The 21,067-nt window shown below is 37.6% G+C and overlaps 1 protein-coding gene and 1 long non-coding RNA gene across 3 annotated transcripts; one reads left to right on the plus strand and one right to left on the minus strand.

Annotated features, from left to right (window-relative positions):
- Positions 1 to 1,498: 1,498 nt before the first annotated feature.
- canx (calnexin) lies at positions 1,499 to 20,966 on the minus strand. 2 transcript variants are annotated; one of them, XM_037781089.1, is made up of 16 exons: positions 20,823 to 20,966; positions 13,209 to 13,448; positions 10,860 to 10,933; positions 9,917 to 9,975; positions 9,590 to 9,731; positions 9,410 to 9,491; positions 9,071 to 9,263; positions 8,764 to 8,953; positions 8,538 to 8,651; positions 8,283 to 8,439; positions 7,681 to 7,896; positions 7,401 to 7,520; positions 7,066 to 7,170; positions 5,831 to 5,999; positions 5,650 to 5,735; positions 1,499 to 5,351 (listed from the first exon to the last, which is right to left on the minus strand). In XM_037781089.1, the coding sequence occupies exons 2-16, from the start codon at positions 13,443 to 13,445 to the stop codon at positions 5,295 to 5,297; spliced, it is 2,001 nt and encodes a 666-aa protein (XP_037637017.1). In that variant the 5' UTR covers positions 13,446 to 13,448; positions 20,823 to 20,966; the 3' UTR covers positions 1,499 to 5,294. The 2 variants fall into 2 exon arrangements, with proteins under 2 accessions (XP_037637017.1, XP_037637016.1); XM_037781088.1 differs by lacking the exon at positions 7,066 to 7,170 and having other exon boundaries at positions 20,823 to 20,965.
- On the plus strand, positions 5,892 to 7,433 carry LOC119494882. Its single transcript, XR_005208320.1, has 3 exons — positions 5,892 to 6,016; positions 6,917 to 7,132; positions 7,309 to 7,433. It is a non-coding gene; the product is annotated as an uncharacterized LOC119494882 (long non-coding RNA).
- Positions 20,967 to 21,067: the final 101 nt, after the last annotated feature.

Consider the following 21,067-nt stretch of genomic DNA (forward strand, 5'->3'; position numbering starts at 1 on the left):
TAATATAATATAATATAATATAATATACTATACTATACTATATTATACTATACTATACTATACTATATTATACTATACTATACTATATTATACTATACTATAATATGATATAATATAATATAATATTATATCATATTATATAATATAATATAATATAATATAATATAATATAGTATAATATAATATAATATACTATACTATATTATACTATACTATACTATATTATACTATACTATATAATATGATATAATATAATACAATATTATATCATATTATATCATATAATATAATATAATATAATATACTATACTATACTATACTATACTATATTATACTATACTATAATATGATATAATATAATATAATATAATATACTATACTATACTATACTATATTATACTATACTATAATATGATATAGTATAATATCATATAGTATATTATATCATATTATACTATATAATATGATATAGTATAATATACTTACACTTATTTCTGTTCTGTATGATATAATATACTATACTATACTATACCATACTATACTATATTATACTATACTATAATATGATATTATATCATACAATATGATATAATATCATATAATATAGTATAATATAATATAATATACTATACTATACTATACTATACTATACTATATTATACTATACTATAATATGATATAATATAATATAATATTATATCATATTATATAATATAATATAATATACTATACTATATTATATTGTATTATACAATATAATATATCATTTAATATAACATATAATAATATAATATAATATAACATAATATTATATTATACATACAATATAATACAAAACAATACAATATAATAAAGTAATAAATAATAATAATGTTACCACAATTTCACTGGATCTTTATGTGAATTTGAAGAAAATATTCAAGAGTTCACCTACAGTTTTATTACTTTTTTTGTGTTTACAAGTTTGACAGTCTTAAAGAAGTTCAGAAAAATAAAAAAATTGATATATTTAAATTTTCCTATGACTGAATATATTTATATCTGTGTATATATACACTCCTGTTTTTTTATTTTTTAAGTAATTTCTATTATTCTCATTTTATGCTCTTAAGTATTTGTATCACTTATTTCTGTTCTGTATGTGCTGGTATTGTTCACCTGTTTGTTTTTTTGTATATTATCCTTTTGTCTAAAAAAGAAAAAAGAATTAACTGACAATAGCCTCAACAAATTGAAAGAAATGCGTTACAAATTGGGCTATTATCACACAAAGAAATTGTCTCAAGATGTGGTTTTTAATAAAAAATGTGAATTTTGTAAAAGAAAATTAAGAGGAAACAACTTAGAACTGATTGATGAATTATCTTGAAATAATGACAGTATCTCAAAATAAAATCTTTGGATCTCAAATAATGCCTTTAGATCTTGAAATAATGACTTGAATCAAATGAATCAAAAACACATTAATTAATAATAAAACCACTTGTTCAGCCTGTCGTTCAGTTTCCATTTGGCCTTTTTATTCATCAAAACAAATGTTGACTGCGTGTTCACACACACATCAGGCTCCATCGTCACAGTATTTCTATTCAAAGCTGGACCTCTGGTGTGGCGTCTCAGCGGTCCATCTCTCTACAATAGTGTGTACATCAGAAACAGGCTGCAGGGCCAACCATTAAAGTTTAGTTCAAAACACAATGTCAACAAAAATAAAAAGTACAGAGTTACAGAGTCATGTAAAGGTTTTACCAGCAGATACAGTGTTCAGTCTACAGTCTGGTAAGCTAGGCAGCTTCAGCCGGACACAAAAATAATCTGAGACTAAAAAAAAAAAAAAGGGAGACGATGAAGAGCTGAAACATACATTCTGGATGGGAATGTACTGTTACTGATGCTGCTGGAGGAGGCGATACGTCCTAAAGCCCAAAGAAGCATCATATTCTGACACTTTTCAGGAAAACAGTAAAGACTACAAGCAGCAGAGTTTATAGACGAAATGTAACTAGCTTGTTTACCCCTAAAAAAAAGGAGGGAAATGAAGGTTATGGAAGCTCCAAGATCACCTCGAGCCCCAAAATCTGACCTCACCAACAGCCAGAGACTTAAAATTCCCCATCCCGCCCCCCATTCACTGTCAAAACCCCATCAGCCAATCACGTCGTTGGTGGGAATCAACAGAAAACAGACCCTTTAGTTGCTTTCACTGTACGATGATACAAAGAGGACACAAACAGACACATCAACAGTCATGTCCCGGATACAGAACTGGACTAATGTAGTTATTTCTTCTTCCACACACACTTTCAAGATTCACAAAACCAGTTTTATTTCAGATATATTTTTTTCTCCAAAGCTGTACACTGACGCCACAGAACGATGCTCCATCAGTCACACTGAAGACGGGGGAAAACCTCGTTACAGTTTGTGATCTGCTTTATAATCCTTAGATGATTTCATGATGAATTAAAAAAACATAATTTAGGATCTTTACAAGCAAAATTCATGAGATTATTTGTCACGTATTGTTTTTCTCTTTTTTGTCCAGATGGCGGCGCTAGAGGAAAGGTCAGGAGGTCAGGATTAAACTACTGTAACGTGCAGTTTTTCGGTGGTCGTCAGACGGCGGCGATAGATGTTTCAGTTAAAATCCTTTAAGATTTCAGCTGGTTTTATTTTGGCGACACCTGATGGTTAGTTTCCTCTTCAAAAATGTCCGTGATTGGCTGTTTCTGCTCTTCAGGACGACATTATTACGTGATATATATGCGCATAAATTATAGCTGAATTAAATGCCTGCCATAAACAAAAAATTATGTTTGATATGATGACTTTTTTTAACTTTGAGTTTCTATTTTGTCTTCACTCAAGGTCCACTTACTAGCTTTTTCTGAAGCTTTCAACAGCATCTCACAGTCTTCATCAGTGGATAAAGTTTTAACCCATGTATGGAACTTCTGTTACGGATGAAAGCTCTGGAGAAAAGCCAGTAAGTGAACCTTAAGTTAAGATTATTGTAGTATTTCCTGAAGTCTTTATCACGCTCAAGTGCCGTGTCTTTTAAAACATGGGACTAAAGTCCGACACAGATTCAGGATTCATGTAGGAAAGCGTGTGTGTGATTAGTTGGAGGTGTTGATGTGCCCCAGGTGGACAGGTGAGAGGATTAAGCGCCTGATTTGTTCACCTTAGTGCCTTTTTCTTTTCATTTTGGGGTTTGAAGAAAGAGGGGCTGGGTGTCCATCCACCTGCTGACGTGACGAGTTGGACGTCCAAACAAAAAGACGACAGCAGCTTGTTTTACACACTGAAGGTACTTTAACAACAGGAAAAGCTACACAGGTGAGTCTGGATGTTTTACACCTTAACGAGGTAATCAGATCAGGAGGAGATAACGAGCTGCTGTCATGTTTGTTTGGACCAATAAAGACGGAGGAGGAGCTCTACATTAATAACGGACTACTAGAGGGAGGAAACCTTGTATCTCCAAAGTGTCATAAATGACACCAAGACAACAACTGGAGGTTTTCATACGTCGGTATCGGAAGAAAGACCGGTCTGATGAGATCCACCTCAGCGCTAGGTAACCAACACCTGTCACTCAGCTTGAACTGACATTTACAGTTAAATCTCTCCAACTGTTTTAGGCTCTGACCTCTGACCTTTCCCCCGCCGCCATCTGGACAATAAAACAGTAGAAAAAACGGAGGAAACATGATTGCTACATGTGGCGCTAACATGGAGCTAACAGCTTTAAAACAAAACACAATTAAATGACAAGAAAAGGAGACAAGAAAAAGGAAGTTTTAAATATTAGCAAGGTGGCTAATCACGAGCTAACTTGTAAAATCTAGGCTAACAACTGTTAGTAGGTGAATTAGCTTCGTAGCAGGCTAATTAGCTAGGTGTTGGTAAGTAAATTGCATTATTTGTGGGCTCGTTAGCGGCCCGTTGTTAACACTAATTAGTTTGTAGTCCGAGTGGATGATAGTGGGCTACTTTAACATCGTAGTACAAGTAGCCGGATTGCTACCAAGCGGCTCATGAGCTAATTAGCATGCTAGGAGGCTAATTAGCAACACATTTGGTGGGTTAATAAATAAATCTCCCAGAAGGCTAATCAATCAACTGTTAGCATGTTGCTTACAAGCTAGCTGCTAGCCTGGCAAACTACACAATTGTTGGGAATGTTTGCAGGCTAATTGGCAAGAGATTTGGTTGTTGAATTGTTGGAGAGTTTGGACTACTGTTAGCCTAATTAGTAGCCTGTTGGTGGCCTAATTAGTAGCCTGTTGGTGGCCTAATTGGCAACACTTTTGGTGGGTTAATTCCCTGATCATTTGTTGGGTAATACATCTCCCAGAAGGCTAATCAATCAACTGTTAGCAGGTGAATTAGCATGTTGCTTACAAGCTAGTTGCTAGCCTGGCAAACGACACAATTGTTGGGAATGTTTGCAGGCTAATTAGGCTCATTGGCAAGAGTTTGGTTATTGAATTGTTGTTGGATAATTGGGGCTACTGTTAGCCTAATTAGTAGCCTGTTGGTAGCCTAATTGGCAACACTTTTGGTGGGTTAATTCCCTGATCATTTGTTGGGTAATAAATCTCCCAGAAGGCTAATCAATCAACTGCTAGCAGGTGAATTAGCATGTTGCTTACAAGCTAGCTGCTAGCCTGGCAATTGGCAAGACTTTTGTTTGGTGAATTGTTGGATCATTTAGGCTACAGTTAGCCTAATTAGCACCCTGATGGTGAGCTAATTAGCAGCCCAAACAGGAAGATGGTTACTCCAGATTGACGGCTAACTAGTGGTTGCCGTCTGTCAGTAGATTTATAGCAAGTTGCTGAGCGCTAATTAGCAGGCTGTCGGGAGGGCGGGGCTTGCTAGCTCAGGACGGCGCTGGGCGGAGAGCGGGCGGTGGTAGTGCAGCAGACGGGACGTGCTGATCCCGTGGGTTCAGGTCTGCTCACGTGTTGTTAAGGAATGATGCAGGAAGTTTTAGTTAATCTCAGTTAATCTCTTTCAAAAACAAAAAAAAAGAATCCTTTAAATCACGCTAACTCAGTCCTGTTCATACTGGAATCATCATCATCATCATCATCATCATCATCATCATCATGAGCAGGCGTCCATTTATTGGAGGTCTTGATTAGTTTCCTGTCGGCTTCACTGCTTCCACGGGTTCCATTTAGGCGTCATCGCCTCGGAGTAGAAGACGAGGAGGAGGAGGGGGGGGGGATATTTTAGGGGAGATGGGAGGAGGTGATGAGGTCAGGGCTGTGGATTCAGAGATATCAGTCCTTTCTGACCTTCCTGTTCCTGGGAGATCTCCGCAGAACGTCGTCCTCCTTCTGCAGAGAAGAAGAAATGTTGTGGTTAAATTTATTCATCCAGAGAAACGAGGAGATTAAAAACACTTCAGCTCCATCTGAATCTTGAACTGTAGAAAATAACTGGTGCTGAACATAGAGATATTAAGATATTAACCGGTTTACTGGCTGGTTTTTGACCACAAAGTTGTCTGAAAATTCAACATATATGAAATTTTTCTTCATCCATCTGGTTTGTTTTCACTACAAACCACAAAGAAAAGCACTTGAACGCATCATTACACTGATATTAGGCGCTGATCATCTCCCGTCTCCTCACCTCGTCAGCCGTTCCATCCTTCTCTGCTTCCTCTTCCTCTTCCTCTTTAGGACTCTCCTCTTCTTCGTCACTCTTCTCTTCTGCAGCTGAAAGAAAAATAAAGATTAAATCAGTCAGACCGACAGTGACGGACAGCAGGAGACCGCAGAGAGGAAATGAACAATCTGGACGTTGTAGCAACCTGGACTGCTCTTCTCTGCCTCTTCTGCCTCTTCAGTCTTCTCCTCCTTCTCCTCCTGCTGCTCCTCTTCCTCCTCCTCCTCTTCCTCCTCCTTTTCCTCCTCCTTCACGTCGGGCTGAGCTTCGTCCGTCTTCTTGTACTCTGCTGCCGGCGTCGCTGGGGTCTTCTTCTGCAGGACAAAAACAGGTAAACTGTTCAGTTCAACTTTACAGGTTCAGAAATTTCAGTCGAAAATCTAAAATGTCCAAAAAATAAAATATGCAAAAAAACATTAAAAAAATCCCCAAAAATCTGAATCTGTAAAATGTCTGTAAAATATCCAAAAAATTATTAAAATATGTGAAAAAAATAGTGAAAAATGTCTGAAATAATGTGAAGAATATCCAAAAGATTTATCAAATTATGTGAAACAATTTGTGAAAAATCTGAAAATTTGCAAAATGTCCCAAAAATTATGAAAAGTGTGAAAAAAAATTGGGAAAAATGTCTATTACAATTATTAAAAGAAAAAGCAGCAAATTTTCACATTTTAGAATCTGGAACCATTACATGTTTTTACATAAAAAAATTACATCAAAATAGTTTCACATTAATTTTCTGTCAATCGACTGATTAATTAATGGACTCATTAATTAATGGACTCATTGATTAATGGACTCATTGATTAATTAATGGACTCATTAATTAATGGACTCATTGATTAATTGACTGATTGATTAATGGACTCATTGATTAATTGACTGATTGATTAATGGACTCATTAATTAATGGACTCATTGATTAATTGACTGATTGATTAATGGACTCATTGATTAATGGACTCATTGATTAATTGAATGATGGTTTCAGCTCTACATGTATAAACTGTTTGGGAGTTTAATTTATAACTAAACATCATATTTTATAAACTATTCATATGTTTTGAAGCAAAGTGACTGAAGCCGTCAGATAAATGATGCGGAGTAGAAGCAGAAAGTAGCATGAGAAGAAAATACACCAAAGTACAGGTACCTCAAATTTAAGTACAGAACTTGAGTAAATGAGCTTATAATTCTATTCCACCACGTATCTGAAATCTCTCTGTAGGACACATGATGTAATAGTGGTGTTGTCGGCGGTTTCTGACGACGTTTCACAACAACAGACAGAAACTAAACTACAGCACCACAGAACCAGAACCGGCACCGGCAGCACACAGAACCAACACAGGAAGCTACTCTAACAGCGTCAGTCACCGGGCCTGAGGAGGCGGTGGCAGGTCCGTTTGGGCGTCCGGCTTCCTTTAACTCTTCCTGTAAGCTGGTGAGACTCAACTGACCCTGATCTGATCCTGAGGACTTCTGTGGAGTCACAACACACACACACACACACACACACACACACACACACCAGACTGAGACGTCAGCGCTGGCAACACGCTGCACGATGGTTCATACAACAATCCAGGTAGCAACTTCCCAGCTCTCATTTCCCTCCAGGTATACAGATCTGTCTATCCAGCTGACAGTACAGCGTGTGTCAGCGTGTGTATGCGTGTGTGTGTGGGTGTGTGCGTGCGTGCGTGCGTTACCTTGCCGGTGCAACAGAAGACGATGATGAGGACGAGCGGTAAAGCCACGGTGAGGACGTAGACGACCCAGAGCCACGGGCGCTCCTCTGCAGCGTTCAGCATCTGAGTGGCCAGACCGGGCTGCAACAACGACAAACACATTAATGAACACACAAAAACAGGAAAAAAAGACTTTCCTACATCCTGCAAACTTGTGTTTATTATTTCTTTGTTTTGTTCTATTTTATTGTAGTTTTATTTATATTTGACACACTGACAAATATAATTAAAGTACACCCACATCAGCGGCGCCCTCGGCAGCCTTCTTCAGCCCCCAGCCGTCGTTGGCCCAGCGCTCGGCGGTGTTGCGGTCGTCGGTGATGAAGAAGTTGTCGAAGTAGATGTCGTTGGTCATGGACCAGAGCTCGAGACCCACGGCGCTGAACGGAGTCATCCTGAACGGCTGCAGGTCCTCGAAGAACGCCGGGTTGGCGACCTTCCTCGGCTTCCAGATGCCCTGAGGACAGAAACGGGATTATCACCAAAGAACGGATATCGATAAATTAGTTAAAGTCAATAGTTTGTCCACGTCAACATCAGCGCCCAGCAGCAGAGCTACGCTTCAGCCATTTTGGACTGAAAGCAAATACCGTCCGCCTAAAAACTGCCGTACAAAAGTAAAATTAAATTATTTCTATTCTATTGTCATATTCTACTGAAATGGCCTGTGTTGAACAATAAAATATTATAAATATAATAAGAGTTTCAATTGGAAATTTAGTAAAATGTCTAAAAAATGTCCAAAAAGTATTATTAAAATATGTGAAGAAATGTGTGAGAGTTTCGTTTCTATGCTTAGATACTGGTCCAAACTACGGGAGGAGGCGGGGTTTATAAACTCACCTGGTAGTTGGGGTTGTCGATCATGGGCGGCTTCCACTTGCCCTTGTGGTTGGGGTTGTCGATCATCGGCCTCTTCCAGGCGCCGCAGCCGGGGGCGGACTCACAGGCGGGGTTAGGGATCTGAGGAGCCTCCCATTCGCCGTCCATGTCCACGTCCCTGACGGACAGGAAGTACAGACAGACAGGTGAGCGGGGTCTAGCTACAGTTTAGCTACATCTTAATCAGCCATCAGACGTTAACACGTTATGACTCACCAGTCTTCAGGTTTGATGGCTTCGGGGTCTCCGATGTACTCCGGCTCGTCGTCCAGCCAGCCGTCTGGTTTCACTGCGTCTTCGTCTGGAATCTGAGCAGGAGCGTCCTCGTCCCTACGGACAAACACATATAGAAATATAAATATACAGAAATTACCACAAACACACAGACGATTATCAAACATGTACGGACCAGTATTATATATTATAAAGTCTGTGAACTGACCAGTCTTCGGGCTTGGCGGCGGCGGGGTCCTGGATCTTGGGCCTCTCGTCCCAGTCCTCTGGTTTCTGGTCGTCGGGGTCCTCGATCTCAGCGAGCGGGTTCACAGCGGGGGTCATGTCCGTCAGCAGGCTGCCGCTGTTCACCACCGTCTGGTCCACCAACACCTCGAAGGTGTTGTCAGGGTTCACCACTGGGGGGCGACAGAGGAGAGGAGTTACACACCTGACCCGTCATCAATGTGTGTGTGTCGTACCCAGTGTGTACAGGTGTGTGTGTGTGTGTGTGTGTGTGTGTGTGTGTGTCTTACCCAGTGTGTACAGGTGAGTCTTTTTGTCGGTGTAGTACGTCCTCAGGTCGGCGTCGGGTTTCTTGGCGTGTTTCTCTTCGTACTCTCCAGTTTTGGGGTTTTTGTGTCTGAAGATGAAGTGCAGTTTGTAATCTTCTCCACACTTGTCGGGTCCGAACATGATGGTGTACGGAGTTTTATCCACGAACTGGTCCTGGAGACACACAGAGAGGGACCACGTCTAGTTTCTCTACGAGTTTAAAGTCTATTAACATCATGCAACAGTAAATAACAAAGATGTTTCCTCATTATTTAATCAGTCGTCAGCTGTGTTGGAGGAAGGTAAGGAGTCAAACTGACCAGGTCGAGGTCCGGAGTCTGAGTCAGCAGCTTCACGTAGGCGCCGCCGCAGTCGATCCCCAACTGGAAGTTCACCTCGTACCTGAACACAAACAGATATATCATATAGAGAGATGAGAACACCTGGCAGGTAAAAGAAGTGAGTGAGAGAAACCAGAGAGGAGAACGTCGTCTTCTTACTGGATGATGAGGGGCCGGGTGTCAAAGGTGAAAGGTCGCAGCAGCTGGGCCGAGATGGCGTGATGTTTGGCTCGAGACTTCAGGACGAGACCTTTATCACCGGGCAGCTTGCTGTCCTTCATCTCCTCCACCGCCCATTTACCTGTTAGTGACAACAATAATCAGAAGTTCAAAACGAGCTCCAGCTCAACCAGGAAGTCCTGCTTTTAATAATTATTATTAAAATCTTTTAATACTTTAACTACATTTTACTGAGTATACTGACGTACTTTTACTGCAGTAAATGGTCTGAATACTGCATGTGAAAACATTGAGAGATGTACCTACCGTCATATTTAGCGATGTCTTCATCGGTGTCTTCCTTCTTGGCGCTGGACAACACCCAGCTGAAACCAACACACAGGTGAGTTTAGATACCAAACATCACGGTCTGACATTTACTCTTTCCACTTCCTGCCACTGTGACAGACAAGTATTTTTTTTGTCTGCCACTCAGAAATGTTATCTGCCACTTTTGAAATGTATGCGCTAAATGATGGAATAACATTTTAGATCTGATGTAATTTAATGTTTGATATATTTTACATGTAAAACATTATATACACAGTAAATTAGAGTGTTCAAATTACACCGTAGCTTCTGGGGGAGCCCTGTTTTTGGGGGGTGGGAGGGTACTGTAGTACACAGTACTGTACTGTACTTTGTTATTGACATCCGTTGGCAGTTATTTGCATAAAAACACAATTCAAAAGATTATGATTATTTAAATATAATATTTATAATCAGGTTATAGTTCCCTTTCCATTATTTATTTTATATTGCTGTGAAAAAAATAGCATTTGGTCGAAAAATTTTTTTGCAAAAGGCCCCCAGAAACTTTAGGACCGGCCCTGCTAGCTGCGCGTGAGGTAGGAGATGATGTAGGAAAGGAGACAGAAACTGGAAATAAAAGGAAGAAGGAAGTGAGGAGGTAGGTGATAGGAAGGTGGAGGAAAGGAGACACGAGGCAAAGGATGGAAGAAGAGATGAAAGGGGGAGCCAAGGAAGTGAAAAAGTGCAGGTAAGGAGAAGGAAACCAGGAAAAGGGGGAAAGGAGGAGGAGGAAAGGGGAGGAAATGAAGAAGAGGAGGAGGAAACATGGAAACAAGTGCTAGTGAAGAAGGGTAAGGAAGGGAGGAACAAGAGAGAAGGGGAAGGAGTAAAGAGAGGAAACAGGGGAGAACTGAAGGAAGGAGGAGTAAAGAGAGGAAACAGGGGAGGATGTGCTCACCCGTCTAGTGTCCCCCGGTCAAAAGACTCAGCGATGAAATGTTCCCCCATCGGCTCCGGAGCCTTGTAGGTCACCTGGACACAAACAGGAAGAGAGGAAGGTGTTAACGACAGAGGAATTTCTTTTATTCTGTTTGATGAACTGAAGGTTTTCTATTAATCTGGATCATCTTTACAGGCGAATTCTCTCTTCAGTGAAAATATTTCAGGTGTGTTTATGTTTCAGCGGAAGGATCAAACTGGAGTTAACTGGCATTAAAGAGACTTCAGCTCTCAGACTATAATGACTATAATGACTATAATGTAAAACACAGACAGCTCTGTTAGTATTAATCATCTTCTGGGAACCCTCTGCTCTCCTGTCTCTTACTATTTCCTCCTGTATTTAGTTATTTGTTTAGTTTTTAGGCACATTGTTGTTGGATGGTTTTCTGTCTAAAATCTGATTAGTAAAGAAAACAACAATAATTTTGATTATTTTTAAGTTTCAGGAAGTCTTAAAGGGATAGTTGTGGTGTTTCTCCGTGTGGTTGTATGAGCTACTTCTCCATAGTCAGTGTATTACTGCAGTAGATGGAGTTTGGAGAAGCAGAGAGGAAATTAATAAAAAATAAGTGCAAAAATAAAAATAAATAAATGAATAAATAAAACACAAATGCAAAAATAAACAAATTAAAAAATATATATAAATAAAAGAAACAGAAGAGTAAATACATATAAGAATTAATACAAAGATAAAGAAACAAATTAAAACAGAAATATCAATTAATATCACATTTTATCAATTAATTATTTTTTGGCTACATTTAATGGCATATTCATTTATTTATCGAGTCATTTATTTATTTATAAATGTTTTATTTTAGCAGGTTCCATCCTCCATACACAAATCTTCCTTTCAGCAGTAATCACGTCCAGAGCAATATACTGCTGTGGACGGGGGCAGCAACTATATTTAGAATACTTTCAGCGCTTTACCTCGCCATCAGACAGCCCTTTCTGACGGGGAGCTGAAGCCGTTATCTATGTGCTCTTCAAAGCCACCAGACTCTGAGAACATAGGAGTTGCTGGTCTACCGCCGCATCGATTAGTTAGTTTGTCTGTGTTATTGTGTGTCTTTGGTGAATCCAAAATAACCTTTAAAACACCAAAGTCACACTCACTAACTGATCGATGCAGCGGTAGACCAGCAACTCCTCTGTTCTGAGAGGTTAAATTAATGTTTTTATTAATGGAGTCTGGTGGCTTTGAAGAGAGCATACTTAACGGCTTCAGTTCACCGTCGGAAAGGACTGTCTGACAGCAAGGTAAAAGCAGTGAACATAATCTAAATATAGCGTACACTTAAACTGATTCTTTTAGGTGTCTAAAATAGTGTTGCTGCTGCTCCCGTCCACAGCAGAACATCACTTTGCTCCCATGCTGCTACTCCTGTCTGCTTCTCCAAACTCCATCTACTGTAGTAACACACTGACTATGGAGACAAACCTCATACAACCACACTGAGAAACACCTGAACTATCCCTTTAGGAGTTTGTCACATGAGACTGAATTATTCTAGTTATATAAAAAAAAAAAAAAGTTTATTTATTATGAAATTGGAGTCTGTGACAGAAAATCCTGCTGTTTTCAGCCTCTGAAATATGGATATTTGCTGCTTTTTTCTTTTATATTTCACATTAAACTGAATATCTTTGGGTTTGGACAAAAGGAAGACATTTAAAGACATCACCTTGGAGAAACTGGGATGGTAATTTTTCACTATTTTCTGACATTTTATAGACCAAACAATTAATAAATGAATCTAGAAAATAAGGGTCAGATTAATCGATAATTAAATAATGGTTATTTGTTGTGTTTCCAGTGTGAATGTAGGTCAGTAGATCAGCAGGTCACTTCACTGCTCTGTTATCAAACTGACTTCCTGATTTGGCTGGTTAATGAGCAACAGACACATCCTGTCAAATGATTGATTTCTTCAGTAAGTAGCCGTGTAAAAGCGGGATAATGTTCAGCTAGCGGGTCATTGTTGTGAAAGAAACCCCTTCAGGGTTAATATGCATGTATGTGTGGAAGTGTATACATGGATATATAATCCTGGAGGACTGAGTTACGGCCCACAGTTTTTATATACATGTATATACAGTATGCATGTGCACAGAAACGGTCTGCAATGTTGCTTTTTCCAAAATAAAAATAAAACCTACTTGTTTTGGATAAATACTGGATACTTAAATCAAAATTAAAATGGAAAAACGTACAAAAGATCAACATCTCTACATTTCCAGGGTCTATACAGTTTGAGCGGCCGTATATAAGTAACGGTCCAATCAGCTGCTGGGGTCTTACCTTGGGTATAGGAGGGGTTTTAGGTTCAGCTGGAGCTTCTTCATCCTGCATGTCTCCCTCCAGGTCTAACTCCTCCTCTTCCTCAGCTCCGGCCAGACCCAGATCCAGCTCGTCCTCAACGTCCACGTCATCACCCAGACCGTCGTCCATCAGGTCCTCGGCCTGAGTGAGGGGGGCCAAACCGATGAAGATGAGGCCCGCAGCCAGAAGAACGAACAACACGACCTTCTGATCCATAGTCTGCAGAGAGGAAGAGGAGGAGGAGGAAGAGTGAGCTCCACAAACCCTCCACTGACTCCTCTATAAATAACTACTTCTTTACAAACAGTGACATCCCTCCATCATTAACACACAGGTCGTTAATGTGTGCTTCCCTGGCAACCATCCATCGCCACGGTGACTAACCAGCACCCACAGGACACGCAACCTTAATGAGATTACACCCCGTGGGATTACTGCACCCCACAACACCAACACACACACACTTAGAGCACGGTCAATTTACTCTGCACATTAACACAAGTTACTCATTACACCAACACACACACTGCAGTAGTATTACACTAACACCCTGTGTTTACTGGTAAATAAAGTAGAGTAGAGTAACTATAGATAACCGAAGGCAATAAGAGGTTATTTTCCCACTGTCATATTTTGTAAACAAAGCAACAATGAAATGCAAAACATTTATTTTTGTCTCCCTTTGGTGGAGGACGGAACCTGCCAAAATAAAAACTAAATAAATAAATGACTGAATAAATAAATATTATATATAATGTTAATAAATGCAGCAAAAATATTATTAAAATAAATATAACCTTTAATTAATTGATAAAATGTGACAATTTTTTTATATTTTGTATGCATTTATTTTGTATTTATTTATGCTTGCACTATTTTTTTTATATATTTATTTTTAAAAGTATGTATTTATTTATGTATTTAGTAACAGCCCCTTAATTTGTATAATGAGGCAGAAATGTATAAAGGAATGTGTAAATAAATGTATAAAGAAAAGAATACATAAATAAATAAGTTTGGGTAAATAAATAAGGGCTGAAATGCAAACGGGAAATTGTGCAGAAATAAATGAATGAATGCATAAATACATAAATCAATACGTACTGTCAAAAATAAATATAAAAATAAAATAAGTATATATATAAATGCAAAAAAATAAATGAATAAATAAAATGTAAATGCAAAATTATTAAATTTAAAAGAATTATGAAAATAAATACATAAATAAATAAAATGGAAAATTAAACAATAGAGTAGATAAGGGAATTAATACAAATATAAATAAATAAAGTAAATTAAAATAGAAATATCAATTTATGTCACATTTGATCAATTAATGGCTACATTTATTTTTATTATTATTTTTGCGATATTTAATGATATATTTATTTATCTATCGAGTCATTTATTCATTTATTCTGTTTTTCATTTCTTTATTCTTCTGTTCAGCATAACTTGAAAATGATAACTCACTACTAGAAAAGTGACCAATAAATAAATCTATAAAAAAAGATGCAGGCAGATAAATTGATTAGTAAGAAAAGACAATAATCCTGCAGTTCTATGAACCTGCTACACGGCTCACTCAGCAGATTGCCGGGCTAATCAGATTAACCTGCAGCAGGATTAGCATGTCCGGCTAACAGCCCGGCTAACGCCCGGCAGCGTGGTAATGAGTGAGATCACCAGCGCTAGCTGTTAGCTTAGCATCGAAGCCGACTGGCCACGTGGCGTTTCAGGGAATTAGTGGAAAGTGGAATTATTATGTTTCCCTTAAAAATGTACAAAGACTGGACACAATCGAATAAAACTGAAACAATAAATTAAAATGTTCTGTTCAATGACTAAATCTGTGACTATTTTGATAACCGATTAAGTCACATCTCAAAATGTTTTTCGTGCTCCTCGAATGTGAGGATTTCTTTTCTTCTGTTTCATTTTATTATAAACTTTATATCTTTGGGTTTTGGACTGTTGGTCAGACAAAACAAGACATTTAAAGACGTCACCTCGGACAGGGAAACTGTAAACTGACATTTCACAGACCAAACAACCACGTGATTAATTAGAAATGTTTCAGCTGAAAGCATCAATCTGGTGGCGTTTTATATTTTACTTATTGTCAACAAATCTTCTTCACAAATATATAGTTTCATTTAGGGCTCAACAGAGGAAATGATTGTGATTTTCCTCACTAATATTGTGATTAAATTCTCTATAAATTAAACTTAAGGCTCATATTTGTGGTCTAGATAATTTCACACAACATATGTTTGTACCATAATCACAAATTTACTTATTTATTTAATCAAATAATGCCGCTGGTTGTTGTTTTGTTTATTTTTAATTATTATTATTATTATTCACAAGATTAATTAATATTTTTTTTTCATTACAATTATCCTCAAAACTGAAGAGATATCACAGTAGACATAAAAACATTTAGACAGACAATAAAAATAAAATAAAATAAAAAAGAAATGTAAGCAGAATAAATCATTAAAAAAATGATACGACACTAGTGGTATATTTGACATTACTCAATAATATTTAAATATAATCATGATATTAAAAAGCTGTGTTTTATTTATTTACAACACATACAGTTACCCAGTTAAATTATTATTATTATAAGTTATTTTTAAAATCGTTAACTCTTGCAATTTGAAAATCCTTTTTTCTTTTAAAACTGTGATTAAAGTATAAAAATAAATTAAAAGTATATATATTTTTTTAAAAAGGCTCAGTAATTTCCTAAAACAGCTGCTACAGAGGAGATAGTGATTTTGTTGGGGACTATTTTCAGCGGCGGATGAATCCACATGTGGAGCTCTAGTGAGTATTAGTGGCAGCAGGACGTTGTATTTGCGGGATATTGAGTGAATAAATATGTTTTTTTCCTACATCCTGTTACAGTAATAACGCCGTTAGAGTCTCTCTGATTGGCTGATGAGTGAAACCAGCTGAAGTTGCTGTTCTCCACCCATACTGGAGGTCTGGAGTTAATCTGATATTAGAGTCTGTTTAGCCTGCAGGACATCTGCTGCTCCTCTGATTCACCGGCTGATATCCAAACTGGTTTCTAACTGGGTTTGATGGGAGGAAACATACTCTGAAATAACGAATCAAGTGTGTCTGCAGCACCAAAATATGGAAAACATTGTTTTAAAGATGTGTTATCAGTTCATCTGTGGACCTTAAATCAATTTACGAAATGTGATCAGACTAGAAAATGTATAAGAAGTGAAAAAGACTTCAAGGAGACGTCTTTAAATGTCTAAAATCCAAAATATATTCAGTTAACTGGGATATACCACAGAAAAAAACACTCACATTAGAGAAGCTGAAACCGGCAAAACATTTGTGAATTTAGCAAATAAACAACTGAAATGATCAATCATCTAATCGATTGTTTTACCCCCCTAACCCTAACCCTAACCGTCTGGTCAGATTATTGGTTATTTAATCTCTGACAAGATGTTTACCAAATCAAATCCTAAATATAGCTAATTTAAGATTATATTTTATTTATTTTTTATAAATAGTAAATCTTAATCACCTTGTTATTGATGATGTGACAATATTTTGATTTTAAATGCTTCTGCAAGATATTTAAACACCAGAAAATGTTGATAATTATTAATCGTGGATGTGACGAACAAGCTGATTCGATATGTATTGAAATTTGTAAGTATTGTGATTCAATATTACAATTTATTGGGATTGTTGTTAACTTTTTTAACACTGGACCATGAAGGGAAACAGTTGAATCTTACACTTCTAGGGACTTTTACTTTGGAAATCTCTAAATTGAATCCAGTAAAAATGTTTGATTTTCAGCATGTATGTAGTCAGAGACGTCCTGAAGTCAAATATATCAGGATCATTGTCAGGGATTATTTATTAGATTTTTTTATCCAGCAACCCCAAAATCAAAGAATAAAGACATTTCCCTCACAGATTAGTGGTATTTTCTTTTTAATTTATAAGGGACATGTAATGTTTTATACCTATGGGGAATATAATCCATCAATCTTATTATCAAATATGTATTTTATATATACAGTTCCCCTTGTTCGCTGCAGTTTGTTTTGGTTGACGGATACGGAACGGATATGACGTCACGTTACTCAGACTACGACAATAAAAGCGGTAACTTCCTTCTGCCTCCACATAGACTCAAATGAAGCAAATATATCGATTCTGGTGTTAAAAACAAAAAATCAATTTCCCACCACTAGTATTCATTATTAATCATTTCACTCAACAGCCAAAAAATAATCAATGTTTAAGAGCAGAGAGACTAAAGTTAATATATATATATATATATATATATATATAAACCAAAAAGTGAGACAACCATCACAATATATCAACTGTATAACTGACTATAGTGCCTCTTATTTATGCAAACGTCTGATCTGGCTTCGCGTTGGAGAATTTGATTATTTTGTTGAATGGTTTAAAAGTTGAACATGTTTCAGTCGTTTGTGGGCGTGGAGATGATTTAAAGACATCTATCAGTATTATGAGCGCCTCATTAATAATCAGCCGTTATCAGTTAACTAACAGCCGGCAGACAGGACAGACAGGACAGACAGGTTACTATTTAAACAGGAATAAACAGAGAGGAGCCCTCAGCCTTTAGAGAGGGATGAATATCAACACTGGATTAATGACTACAAAGGTGTCACTCAAATGTCCCTTTAAAAAAACACTGTTTTCTAGTTAAATATCTCTTCCTCTTCCTGCATATATTAAATTCTTGGGATGAACAATAAAGTGTGAGGAATTTGCGATACTGACAATTATTGACATTTTGTTAGTATTACAGCTGTCAATCGATTAAAATATTTAATCACATGATTGTCCATAGTTAATTGTGATTAATCTCACATTTTTTTATCTGTTGAAAATGTACCTTAAAGGGAGATATAATAAATATAAACATACATTTGCATAAAGACGCATATTTGTCCACTCCCATGTTGATAAAAGTAGTAAATATTTGACAGATCTCCCTTTAAGGTACATTTTGAGCAGATAAATGTGAGATTAATTTGTGATTAATCGTGATTTAATATTTGAATCGATTGACAGTCCTAGTTTAAATGTTTTACTCTGCTGCTCGACTAACCAGCTCCAGAAACTCAGGTGAGAAACTGTAATCTGGCAGTAATCTGGGAGCTGGTTTCAGTTTGAATGATTTGGGATTAGAGCGGGTGGCGGTCCGACAAACCGCCCTGAATCCTTGAGAGAAACCAGCAGGTTGAACCGGTCGAGTTGCTGCAGGCTTCAGCTGGATCCCAACACGCCCAACTCTAAACACATCAACCCGGTTCTGACTCTGTTAAGAGCTTTAACCAAAGTCACTGCAAGACTATAACCGTTTTATAAATGTGCCCAAGTTTCACCGTTCTTGAGGACACGCTGGTAAAACTACACACTCATTAGTGATCTATTGACCAGTTGAAGGATAATTAATTACTACTTCCAGCCTCTTGAATGAGGATTTCTAACAGCTGCAGATTGAACACCGTCGGGGGTTTTGGAGTAACCGGCTTCCAGACCTTTGAATCACGGCCAAATAAGCCAAAATATATTCAGGTCCTGGTGTCGTGCAGGAAGTCAGACTGGATGATGAAGTGACTTTGGGGAACGTGTTGAAGGGCATTTGACCTTATTTTCAGGGCTGTCAATCAATTAAAATATTTAATTGCAAATTAATTGCACAAGTTTATTTGTTCAAAATATACCTTAAAAGGAGATTTGTCAAGTATTTAATACATCAACATGGGAGTGGACAAATATGCTGGTCTGTATGTATATATTTATTATTGTAAATCAGTTATCACAAAACAATGACAGATATTGTCCAGAAACCCTCACAGGTACTGCATTTAGCATAAAACAATATGCTCACATCATAACATGGTTGGTACCAATGGATTCCTCAGGTTTTCCTACTACAACCTAAAAACCACAAGTTGTGTTAAAGAAATTAGTGCCGTTAAAATAAATTTGCGTTAATGCCTTATCACGTTAACTTTGACCTACTTATTTTTTACAGTTAATTTCAAGAGGACAAAATGTTCTCGACACTGATGAAGGCATTAAACAATATGTAAGTTAATAATTAAATGCAGGCAAATATTCAACATTTAAATAGTTGCTTTGCATTTTTCTGAAAAGGGGCCTTCTGTGTGTTAATGTAGGGTTTAGATGTTATTTATTTTAGATGTTATTAATCATTAATAACTATTTACATACTACAATTTGCAACAAGCAAATCAAAATAAATATCCTGCTTTTGAGTTAGAACATTTTATCAAGTAGTATATCACATTCATTCTGTTTGTTTGTTTCAACACGTCATTGAACATGTGATGTTTACAGTAAAATATTATTATAGTAAAGAGTATAATATGAAAGGTGAAGATTTAAAGGCTGCACCTTCACATCCAGAATAAATATTCTAGATGTCTTGTGCATCATTTTAGAGCTGAAACAATCAGTTGATTGATAGAAAACTAAACAGATTTAATGATAAATTAATCCTTTAAGACATTTAAAACAAGCCCAAATACCTTCTCACGAGGATTTCTCTGATTTAAATAATATTAACTGAATATTTTGTTTGTTTTGTTTGACTGTCGACATCTGAAGACACATCATCACCTCACAATATGTCAATCTGTGACATTTCCTCCATCTTTAAAGTGAATGATTGATCCAGATCACTAATTGACAGGTTGCAAATAATCATTAGTTTGCAGCTTCAGACCTTTTTCTACTGGTTTCCACTAAATCCAGCCTCACAGATTTAATATCTTTCAACATTTTAGAATCTGTGATTCTGATTATTTGGTTGCAGCTATGATGGAGAGACAGATGAAGCTAACATGCTAACATGCTATCTGTCACTCATTCATCTGTTTGTTTTTAACATCCTGTTTCTCTCATGCTTTCATCTGATAATGATCTTTATCAGGTCATTCATCTCTGCTCAGTGTCCTCAGAGGAACAACTGGTTAGCAGCTAGCTTAGATTAGCTTAGCTTAGCTGCTAACCAAAGCAGATACATGTTAGCTTCTTTATAATAAACACAGCAGGTGCATCACCTCTACTGAGAGCAGAACCATTTAACTACAGAGAGAACTGAGTCAATTACATGTTAGTGGAAGGCCAACACAGCATGCTAACAGGCTAGCATGCTAACAGGCTAACTAGCTGGAGTCACCTGTAGTCAATTAGCCTCAGTTAGCCCGATGCTAACAGCATTAGCCTGATGCTAAATGATGCTAAAAGTTAGCTTGATGCTAACTGATGCTAGAAGCCTGATGATAACAGCATTAGCCTCCATTAGCCTGATGCTAACTGGTGCTAGCAGCATGCTAAGTGATGCTAACTGGTGCTAGCAGCATGCTGTAGTCTCGCAGTTTCGTTATTAACGGCTCATAACGTTATTTATGTAACTAATGAGCATCCAGAGAGTTTAAGTGAGCAGTGTTCTGTCACACAGCGCTGTGTTAGCCCGGTTAAAGGCTGTATTCAGAGTGAGATCTGGAGGTCTGTGTGTGTCTGTGTACTCACCTCTCCGGCTCTGTGATGTGACCGCCTGGGAACTGCTGCGGAGCGTCACGTCACGTGGTTCAGTGAGGGGGAGGCCCCGCCCATCTGCTCGGCGCTGATTGGTCCGCGAGAGGGACCGTTTGACGTTTCCTGTCAACTGTCAACAGCTGATTGGATGAAGGGTTGGCTCGGTCGGTTAGACAGGGCCCGCCCCCTCCGGAGCTGAATCTCGTGGACAGCGCTGATTGGTCGAGCTGTCGGGGGAA

Source organism: Sebastes umbrosus, chromosome 9, assembly GCF_015220745.1.
Source record: "Sebastes umbrosus isolate fSebUmb1 chromosome 9, fSebUmb1.pri, whole genome shotgun sequence".
Lineage (NCBI taxonomy): Eukaryota > Metazoa > Chordata > Actinopteri > Perciformes > Sebastidae > Sebastes > Sebastes umbrosus.

Coding starts and splice junctions, on each gene's coding strand:
- canx (XM_037781089.1), bottom strand. CDS start 13,445: ATGGATCAGAAGGTCGTGTTGTTCGTTCTTCTGGCTGCGGGCCTCATC. Junction 8,440..8,537: donor GCCATCAAACCTGAAGACTG/GTGAGTCATAAC, acceptor CCTGTCCGTCAG/GGACGTGGACATGGACGGCG. Junction 6,000..7,065: donor CCACCGCCTCCTCAGGCCCG/GTGACTGACGCT, acceptor TTTGTCCTGCAG/AAGAAGACCCCAGCGACGCC.